At 41.7% G+C, this 11,037-nt stretch overlaps 1 protein-coding gene across 1 annotated transcript; it reads right to left on the reverse strand.

The window, feature by feature from the left end:
- Nucleotides 1-3,939: 3,939 nt before the first annotated feature.
- Nucleotides 3,940-10,701, reverse strand: LSM8 (LSM8 homolog, U6 small nuclear RNA associated). Its single transcript, XM_029616619.1, has 4 exons — nucleotides 10,512-10,701; nucleotides 7,179-7,219; nucleotides 6,883-7,010; nucleotides 3,940-5,060 (listed from the first exon to the last, which is right to left on the reverse strand). The coding sequence occupies exons 1-4, from the start codon at nucleotides 10,540-10,542 to the stop codon at nucleotides 4,970-4,972; spliced, it is 291 nt and encodes a 96-aa protein (XP_029472479.1). The 5' UTR covers nucleotides 10,543-10,701; the 3' UTR covers nucleotides 3,940-4,969.
- Nucleotides 10,702-11,037: the final 336 nt, after the last annotated feature.

The following is an 11,037-nucleotide window of genomic DNA, read 5'->3' on the forward strand; positions in this document are numbered from 1 at the left end:
ATCATATTCCCTATTTTGGGACCTGTTTTTACATTTGAGACATTTTAAAAGTCCCATCGATTTTTTTTTCTTCAAGGCCATTCTCAGCCCTTCCAGCACTAGAATCTTTATAATTGGAGGCAATAGATTAACTGATGCAAGCTGCAGGCAATGGATATAGCTTGGGGGAAACAGGAGCTCTGTATCAAACTTCCATCCAGGCTGATGACATCACATCCCCCCCCAGAGGAAGAATTTTTATTATTAAGATAATTATCTAAAAACATTAAGGGATAGATTTGATAATGTGTACACGCGGCTATTTGCAAGCACTTCCCGGTATGCACACATGTACACGCCGATTTCATAACATGCGTGTTAAAATTGGGTGGCCAAGCTCACATGCGCGCCAGATTTTATAATCCACGCACGCAAGGGGGGGGGGGGTATTTTCACAAACTCTGCACAGCGACGCAATCGGGCCTGCCCCAGTTCTCTAAGCCCCTGCCTAACCATTCTTCTCCTTCCCCTCAGCTCCCCACCCCCTAAAACTAACCTACCTTGGTGTTTTTTTGTTTTATTGCTTGCTGCTCCTCGGGAGCAGAAGTAATTTACGCGCGTGGCAGAGGTGCGGAAAGAAGTTTCAAAAGATTCTTACACCGCTATCAACAAGTGTCACAGTCCCTCCTCCAGATCATAAAAGGGTTGAGGCATTAGCTGCTGGCCTGTTTCCAAGTGCAAGAATGGTTTCAATTGCTGCAAGCATTCATAAAGATACTAGACCATATAAAACTGGTGTTGTTGGATCCAGGATGTTAACATTGCACTTTGAAATATCTTCTTGGCGAAGTCATCAAGGAGCTTGTGTTCTCTCTTGGGAGGAGCAGACGCATGCAATTTTGATTTCTTTGCACGCTTCATCGCAGACTCAATGACGACTGATATGTGTGGTAGCTGGATGACTCCTTAAGGCAAAGACCTCTGTAATTGAAACTTTAAATCCAGCTTTCTGAAGCAGGAAGGTTGGAATGAGGGGACTCCCACATTTTCGAGAGTATCGCATCTAGCACCTTATGAGACCTATAGTCTCATAAGGTGCTAGATGCGATACTCCTCCTCCCTAGGATCTGGGAGTTTTCAGACCTCCACCCTCAGCAAGTTTCCAAGTTTTTTGACAAAGCATGAATAGGTCAGAACCTCTGGAGGTGAAAAATGATCTGGAGGTTCTTCTGGAGGGTCAGATGGGATACCTGTAGAGCCGGTAGGTGATTGGTCTGGTGGCAAATCCAGATGTTCCAATTGTGGTGATGGTGGATTAGATTCACCTGGTTTATCCTGCTCTGGAGATATGGGTTCCACCGGAGAAAAAGGGGTTTGCTCCTAATTCCCTTCTCCTCTCGGCCCTGGAATATAGGGGGGGGGGGGGGGGGGGAATCTCTGGGTGCAGAGAGAATAGATTTTTTATGATTGACGAGATTTGCACCATGGCTTGTTGTGAGGGGCTTGTAGGAGGTCCCGAAAGAACCTGCTACTTTTCCACAACAACAGTAGAAGGGGAACACCTACCCTGAGGGCATACAACTGTGGATAGTATATCTGAAGGTGGCTGCCTCCAATCCCACAAACCTTTAACTGGTCCAGCACGCTTGTCTCTCAGAGAAAGTTCCTCTTGGAGATCATAGTCCCTAGGGCATGAGTGTGTGAATAAGTTTGAGAAGACAGCATGTTCTGAGAGGAAGAGGGCTAGAACTGATTGAGACTGACTTGGAATGGGAAGTCCAAGGTGGTTGGGATAAAATATTCAGGATCAGGTCCAAACAGTGTCTATGATCAGATAGTGAAGAAAGATCCACTCTTTTCTTGTGATGTGAGATTTGAGGGCCCTGTGACTCTTCTGCCTGATTAGAGAAGACAGATCTGTGTCTGTTGTTCCATATGGACAATGCGTGCACCAAGGGAACAGCACATTGAGCCGTGGTCACTGCATTTGCATCAATGCGTCGTGAGTTGTGGTGCGCTTGGTAGCTTGCAATAAAACTTCCTGAGTCACAGCTCACTTCCCAATCTGCACCAGCGCTTCGTGAGCTGGGGCAGGAGAGACGCAATCCTTCTTTTGCGATGCTTTTGGGGTCACTTACGTGAATGCGTTGTGGCAATGTTTAGTTACTTTGAAAATAGACGCTCCATCCAGGTCGGTGCATCGATGCGAGATCTTCGACAATGCAAACACACCTGCACTCAAAGCATGACTGGAGTGCTCCGCAGGTTTCAGCTTGGGTTTATTAGGTGTTGGAGCCACCATTGTTGCTGATGTCTTGAGGAGTGTTTGTCCTTCAATTTTACCTGCGGCTCCATCAAAGCTGCATGTTGTGGGCAGGGAGTTTAGGGCCCGGGGAAGAGTACATTGAACGCCTCAGGTTAAGGCGCATAACTGCCCTACGCCGATGAAGCTCCCTTCCTAAGGAGGCTATCTTCGCAGCTCTTTGTCTTTGCGCCCGTGGTGACATGCGACCAAAGTCGTGACCCGACACCTGGTTGTTATCCAGGCCCAGACAAATGTAGCAATAGTTATGATGGTCAGTGACATTATGAGCCCACACTGACAAATATTTGAACCCAGGCTTCTTTGACATGATTAGGATAGCACTGAAAAGTGATTTAGTGCAAAAAGAAGAGAAAAAAAATCCTCCAAAACTATGAGACGCAATGAGAGGGAAAAAAAGTCCATGCATAAGTGGAAAAAAGAAGACAGAGGAGACCGAAGATGCACTTCACATGGGAAGTGCCGCACAGGCGCAGCAGAGCAAAAGCTCTAAATTCTTTGACAGAGTCTGCATGAGCACCATCAGTATATAAAATTCCTAAATAAATAAAATAAATGATGTTACCCAGACAGCATGGGTAATTCAGCCTGCTTATCGACGAAAAATTAGAATAGTTAATACTCCTTCTAATAGATACCTTGCAAATTGCTTTAAGGTCTAAAATAAGTATAATACAATTAGTGGATACACGTGGCTATAATTTTGTGAAATTTATATTTCTTCTTTCTGATAGTATGTGTAGTGAATGTAATATATATGTTTTTGGTTTAATAATAACCTGTATAATTCAAGATGTAATATACTTGAGTGTATAATGAAAAGTTGACAAAAAAAAAATAGATAAATTAGAATAGTTAATACTCCTTCTAATAGATACCTTGCAAATCCTGAGCATCTGCACTGCTTGAGAATTCATCATGTATAGGGGGTTCCCATAGAGCTGAGAGAGCTAGTGGGATGTATGCTCACCCAAAAAAGAAGTGGGAACATCACCCTGTTCCTCAGAGGATGCACCAGTTCATAGTGCCAGGATTTTGCTGTTATAAAATACTGGTAAGCATACTGGGGGGAAGGATTCTTTCATAATTAAATTCCAAATCTTTTACATTTTATAAATAAACCATAATTGACTGGCTTACCAGATGTATATGCTGGGAATGCACAGTAATGGGAACAGCTGTGCATGTTGCATGCAATTTAGCGTACGTTACACTAAGAGTAACTGAATTGGGTATCATTCTAAGTACCTGAATCACAAGACTTTCCTCCCATTTTGTGTCCTCTGGGAAAAGACCTTGATGGTTAGGCCCTTAGTGGCAAATAATTCTAGGAGATAAATCACATAATGTGATAAATCACATAATGTGTAGGCATGCACCATAAATCACATAATGTGATTTATGGTGCATGCCTACATGTTTTTCAGGGCTTTGAATATGGCTATACTGATTTCTACTTTGTGTAAGTGATTTAGAGGATTGCTGGATGATTAATTAATGTAATTTATGTAGGGATTACCACATATTTTACAGAGAGATCACTCACAAATGAGGTCCAAGAAAGCACAAAAGAACAGCACACAAAATCTGTAAGATGGTTGATTAAAAAAAACAAAAAACTAGTATGATATCAAATATCACATTACCATGTATCAAAATACTTTAATAGGAGGCGCATGTCACCAAGTACTAGTAATGGAGTTTGTTGAATACCCAGTAAAATAAAAGAAAGCTTCAAACTGTGATTTAGTTTCAAGATATTCTCTAAGATCAATGCTACACTTCAGTGCATACTGAAAGTACAATGAGCTTCCAGTGTGCAGGAGACATAATGCTTCATTTTGTGCCTCACAACATATCACAGGATGCAGTGAAATGCTTTAATACAATGGTATTAACTCTGAACCCTTGAGGGCTGCCAGCAGGTCGGCGTTTCAGGATATCTCAAATGAATATACATAAGACATTTGCATACACATTGCCTCCACCGTATGCAAATCTATCTCATGCGCATTCATTAGGGATAGCCTGAATACCTGTTTACAACCCACAAGGGCTGGGAGTGAATACCACTGCATTAATGTGTACATGGTTCTCAACCCAGTCATGTTTTCAGGATATCCACAATGAATACGCATGAAATAGATTTACATACTATACAAGCAGTACATGCAAATCTATCTCATACATATTCATTGTGGATATCCTGAAAGCCTGACTGGCTAGGTGTGAGAGCTGGGCTGAGAACTCTTGCACTATTAAGTTATTGCTTATACACCAAACAGTAGCTGAGAAAAAGTCAGCTAATAAGAGGAATGCTTTTTCAGTTCTTTTGGCCATGACACTGAAGTGAAACTCTAAATTCCCTTTAGAGCAATAGAATTACATTTAAAAGCTGAAATAAGCTCACTTTCTTGTTAATTTTTATGCTAAAACTGAAAGGCATAATAAAAAAAATTCTACGGTTATCACACAGCGTAGACAGTCATTAACAAAATGTATAACCATTTTAATACACGTAGCAAGTGACAACAGGTTCATCAATTAAAAAAATTAAACATACAGATATTTCACACAATCTGTAGAAGCTCTGCATCTCCTTTTCCTCAAGAGGTCTACATAACCCAAGATTTACAAAGCCTTTGAGGAGCAAGTCTCTTTCCCCAGTCAATTTACAACAGCATTGAGAGGTTCTGCTCGAATACTCCCGAGGTCCAGCGCAGAATCTGTCTCTTCATCAATCTCGCCAATGACGGCTCTGCAATAAAAATGGACAATAAGCTCAGAAATTGGGAACCAACCTACTTGGCAGCTTAATGTTGTGAAACAGGGGCAGCAGGCTTTGTACATAAGGTTAGAATGAGCACTCCATTTACCTTACTGCCCTTATATTTTAAAAAAATAATCGAAGAGCTAACGGTCCACCTGTTTGACTGGACATGTGTCTTATGTCACACTGCAATTCACATCTTCCTTTGTAATGTACCTTTGTTAGTAACAGGTGGAATAGCAAATGGAAAGAACACGCTTTACTGAAATTTCATTTAGGTATTTTCACTCTACACAAGTCTGTAAAATGAACCTTTCCCAGGAATAAATTGAAAACATGTCTTCTGAGAGAAAATAATCTATTTTTGTCCATGGTTACAGCAACAATTATTGCCCCTTAGTTTTTGCTTCACATGTCTCCACAATAGTTACAGATAAGACAAATTGTATTCTAACAAGCACATTTAGCACAAAGCTAATAATCCTCCCATGTAACTGAGATCAATTAAGAGGTGCATATTAATAGGTAGAAATGGTAGGCATGGTGTGTGTGAAGTTGTTTAAGGATGAAAGACAAGGGGATGACTTGTCGATTAACAAAGAGTTGACTCTGAGATAGGGGATATGAGATTATCATAGAAAAGAAAGCAGGGTAAATTTGATCTCTGTGTATGAGATACACCGTGTTTATAGAGTAACGTATCTAAAAATATGACATCAGCATTTTAACACCTAGTAGCTGGATTTAGGCCCCATACTTCCTGGGTTCCAGAAGCCTCCAATGCAAGGCCTCCCGGCTGAGATCTTGCACTACAATTACGGGACTAAATGAGTTGGGAGGGGTTTTAAATAGGTAGCTGCAAATAAAGCCTCATGGCACCAGAAGCCAACCTCAGTTCTGATTTTGCTGGAAGCCCAAATGAACAAGAAGAAATGCTCAGACTCAAAAAAAAAAAAATGAACAGCTAAACACTCAGCTGAAAGACACTTATGAAGTGTAATTTCCTGAAGGGCTTTTAAGAAGCCCTTATAAGAATTAATAAAATAGCTTGTAACAAAGATAATTACATAAAAATAATTTTCTGTAAACAGTATTGAATTTCTGGAATCTCATAAAAAGAGCATCACACTATCAACATCTAAATGCAGCTTTCATGTTTTTTTTCTAAATGGATGAAGATGCCTTTCTCCCAATACTTCGGCTTATGAAAGTGAGGGACATCAGCAATATAGTGGCCATGCATCTTCCATATTTTCTCCATTCAGATGAGCTTCTTGAAATCAATCACCCTGGCAATCTATCAAGGATACCAAAGCAGGAATATTGTGCCGCATGTGCAACAAGATTTAATACAGATAGATAAGATAGGTTTACATATTGCTGCACATCCCCAAGTTGAAAAGTGCCAGTCTCAAGCAACTCCCCAGACCCACCAACCCCTAAAGAATGTAAGAGGACCTCACCCGCGGCAACAGATGTTGCATTGGGAGCATGGGTACCCACTGATTCCTACTCAAACCTCCACAGGACAGAGACAGTGAATGTTGGGGGCAGGGACTTCTGCTGCTCCTTCCAGATCCTACACTGTGCGGCATGTGCTGCCACTTAATTAAGGATCCCATGGCTGCACATACAGCTATGCATTTAAATGCATACGAATGGACACACCCTCCATAATAGGCGCTGTCACTTATTGTGAAATATGGCTGACGTTATATGTTTTGATATGCTAAATGAGCTTTGGTCAAAGGCACACTATATAACAGAAATATTAAAATATACTCATCTGCTTTTTAATAAATGTACTTACACGTTGTCTCCTCTTACAATGTATAATCCTAAGACCACCTGTTCCACTCCTTGAGATGAACTAAATACTCTTTCGTGGCTTTCATCTAAAATCAAGTTGATAGTCTGATCAAAACCTTTCAGGGTTCCCTAAATGGGGAAATAAAAGAAGGCAAGTCTAAAATTTGTTCTGTAAACAAATGGTTTCAAACATTAACAGACTGATAAACATTTCACCACAAGAGAAAGAATATATTTGTAACCTTGGGCACACAGAACAAGAAAAGACCTCATTCTTAACATAAAAATATTTCTTACCACAATCATTCTGCCATCAGATGTAATCACTGCAACTGTTCCTGAAGTCTGTTCAAGGAACAATCTCCTTTAGGGAAGTTAGTATTAATTCAAACTGAATCACCTTAGACATTCATAATAGTTTAGATCCCAGCTAATATACACTGACCACAATATTTTTCTTCTCAAATACCAAGATTCTTTGTATTATAAATAGTTTGCAAACAAAACAAAGGGAAATCCCTTTTTTTGTGAATGCAATCAGCCTCAGATTATCACAGCAGTAGTTATTTGCCATTTCTAGGTCTGTATGACATTGATTAGTTAAAATAAAATTCAAAACAATTTCATCTATGCTAACTGCATGGATCAGTTCCAGCAAGCAGAAGAAAACCCAGCTCAAATTTCCTGACATTTAAACAATGGAGTCAAATCGATTTATAAGATAAACCACCACATTATCAATCTATAATTCTGTGTACAGAAATATGTATAACTCAGCAAGAGATGTCAGTATCCATCACATGCAGCAGAATATTTTGTATGTTATCGAAGTCCTAAAGAGTGATAGCATTATTAAAACAGTCTCTTACTTGTTCTCTCCCAAGCATTTACAGCCAGAAAAGGATTCATTTCCTAACAGGATGAGCCAGAATTTTTAGTGTGAACTCAGAGGAAAAACATTTTAATGGACCCACATAAAAATTGTGCAAAGATCATAATCTATCACACATTAGGCAACACTACCTGTACCGGCTTCACTATAGATTATAGGCCCATCTTTTACCAGATTTACATCCAGTAGGCCCTTTCAGTTTATTTCTACTTTATTTGAAGTTTATAAGAAAGTTAATTTTTAAGTGAACAAGTTACCACTTGTTGGGGTTCAACCCCCAACTTGGGAAATCTTTGGTCCACTCTCGACTATTCTTTTGATACCTGTTTGGCAGGGTCCCTCCTACCAGATGCCTAAACTCCACCAATATAGTTCTCAAAATCATTTAAGCGTGCAAGCCTCCTCATAAAAGTCAAGGTGGCAATCCCTTGAGAAGGCTTATGCAAAGATGTTAGCTAATTCTTATGGATGTCCAAGGAAAGGTTTGACAGTCTGCAAAGAATATTCATTTCCTCCTATCAGTTTGCCTGCTGGAACTCTGCAGTAAGGAGAGCTGCATTAACATAGTGTTTCCGAATCCAGTCCTAGATGCACATCTAGCCATTTGGGTTTTCAAAATAGCCACAATGAATAGGCATGAGGTAGACTTTCATATCCTAGGTCTGCAATGTATGCAAATTTATCTGATGTGTATTTATTGCAGCTAATCTGAAAATCCAACCTCTGCCTCCAGGACAGAGTTGGGAAACACTGCACTAGACTATTTATTTATTTAAAGCTTTTTTTATACCGGTATTTGTGGTCACAACATACCGGTTTACATCAGAACTGCAGGTAGGAATTTCTCAAACCAGTCCCGGAATACTCCTAGCCAGTCTGATTTTTAACATATGATAATTAACATGCATGTGATAAATCTGTATCTAATGTAGGCATTGTATGCCAATCTGTCACATATATAGTCATTGTAGATAGCCTGAAAACTAGACTGGCTACAGTAAGTGTGGTCTTCAAGGGCCACAACCCAGTTGGGTTTTCAGGATTTCCACAATGAATATTAGTCCTGGGGGCAATTCTGTGCTGCTGCAGAATGCAGAATTTCTGCAGATTTCCCCATTCGTGCAGACTTTCATATTTACCTCACAGAATTCACCGCCTCCGGGTCCCACCAATGCTCCAACCTCAAACGCAGGCAGGATTGCAGCAATAATGGCTCTGCAAGTCTGTCAGAAGAGGAGGGGCTTTAACTGCAGGCCTCCGTGATCCTGGAAGCATGGGCCAGGTTCACAGGAGGCAGTGCAGCATGGGGCAGGCTCACGGGAGGCAGCACAGCACAGAATATTGCCAAGCTCCACGAGCCTGCCAGAGGAGTTGGGTTAGGACCTTCGCGAACGTGGCACAACCAAGCAGCTTGTACTGCAGTTTGTTTCTATATCAGGGCATATTATTCCTGCACTGTGAGAAAGAGGTAAATAAATAGCTGTAAAGAGGGGGGGGGGGGGGAGGAGAGGGAAGAGGGAGAGGAGGGAGAGAGGATTAAGGAAGAGGAAGGGGGATAAAGGAGGGGGAAGTAGAGGGAAAGAGCTGGCAACAGGAATCCTGTTCAACCAAACATTATCTCCTGCTGCCACGGGGCCATCTCACAGCACTTATCACAAGACTGCACTGTTGTTTGGTTAAACATTACTCCTGCTGCTGCACACGCCACAATCTGGCAGGCCACCACCACAAAGTAGAGAAAGAGGGCCCAGGGGCTGCCAGCAGACCTCATCCCATTGGTAGCTGAAGAAGAGGCCCAGGCCCTTGGAGACAGTGTATGTGTGAGCCCATTTGTGTTGAGAACAGACGTGTGTGGGTAGGTAAGTGTCTGCCTTGAAGTCTGTGTAAGAGTGTGTGTGATTGCATATTGTGGGAGAGAGTGAGTGTGTGTATATGAGATTGCATGTGAGACAGAGAGAGACTAATTGATTCTCAAATTAAGAAGGTAAACATTCTCTGTACAGTTTGATACTGCCAGAAGCAAATCACTAAGTACCTGATTCACTAACAGATTTTCCCACAGACACAAAATGGGAGAAAAGCTTTAATGAATCTGGCTCTAAGTGATAAAAATGTGAAGGCTCTGTTTTCTGTACTATTATTTAAATGAAAATACTGAACTGCACTGAAATTGCAAGATGATGACTTGCAAAAATACTGTGTTATTTTGACAAATAAATCTGAAGAATTTTGCAGAATGTACAGAATGTGTGTGCAGAACTTTGAAGTTTTCACTGCTGAATGTTCAATTTTTTGGTGCAGAACCCCCCAAGAGAATATGCATGAGATCTAGTTGTATGCACTGTCTCTACAGTATGCAAATAGATTTATATATATTCATTGTAGAAATCCTGAAATGACTAGGTTGTGGCCCTATAGACCCAAGTTTGGTAAACCCTGGGTTAGAAGTTCTCCAGGCCCGGCTTGAGAAACACTGCACTAGAATACCATTGTACACTGCCATATTCCACGGAGTTCTAAGTCTGGTATAAAGCTCTGGCTTGTTTCCAATAAAACATGCCCGTATTTCCTTAAAACTGTCACGATGCAATCTTGTGCCTGACTGCAAGCCCTAGCATATCCGTCCCTCATGGTGGGGCCTTCGCCCTCACAGAAAGCAAAGGACCGGGAAGTCAGGTTCTCATCCCGCAGTATAAGTGAGCGACCTCGGCGCATGACGCCTCCGTGCGTAAGGATACGGTTGATGTAGTTCTCCAAGGCGGACGTCATGCTATCCCGTGATGGGCGCGCGGCTCCTGGTCAGCGGCGGAAGGATCTGCGAGGATGATGAGTGACAGCGCGCAGGAGAAAAATCTGAAAATGTGCGACGTGCGCGCCCTTATCTCAAAGGGAGCCCAAAGCCTAGCGGATGTTGGGAATTCGCTACGTCACTGCAGACTCAAGCAGCTGAGCCACGAAGGCCGAAGGGAAAGGAGCAGAGAACAGAGTAATCGTACCCTGCGGCGCGCGAGACCTTACTGGCAAAGCAGCGCCGCCTAGGTATCAGGAGGGTTCGACAATGGCAGGCAAAGGAGACGGTGCACGGATGTGGGTGAGGAAAGTGGTTTTGGTTTTTTTTTGTAAAGAGGCGTGAAGTGCTTCATTTTTAGTGGATAGCTTCGGTTATCCATGACGGTCAAACTTGCTTTTATGGTGAGGTTTTTTAACCTCTTCCGTTCATTTGAAATCAGCAATGCGGGTAACAAAATGCAGAGGCTGTCAAAA

Source organism: Rhinatrema bivittatum, chromosome 9, assembly GCF_901001135.1.
Source record: "Rhinatrema bivittatum chromosome 9, aRhiBiv1.1, whole genome shotgun sequence".
Taxonomy (NCBI): domain Eukaryota; kingdom Metazoa; phylum Chordata; class Amphibia; order Gymnophiona; family Rhinatrematidae; genus Rhinatrema; species Rhinatrema bivittatum.

What these genes read in the sequence shown, in the direction of transcription:
- LSM8 (XM_029616619.1), bottom strand. Translation starts at nt 10,542, where the DNA reads ATGACGTCCGCCTTGGAGAACTACATCAACC. An exon ending in CTTGGAGAACTACATCAACC is followed by an intron (nt 7,220 to 10,511) that starts GTATCCTTACGC and finishes AACAGACTTCAG; the next exon opens with GAACAGTTGCAGTGATTACA. An exon ending in CTGATGGCAGAATGATTGTG is followed by an intron (nt 7,011 to 7,178) that starts GTAAGAAATATT and finishes TTCCCCATTTAG; the next exon opens with GGAACCCTGAAAGGTTTTGA.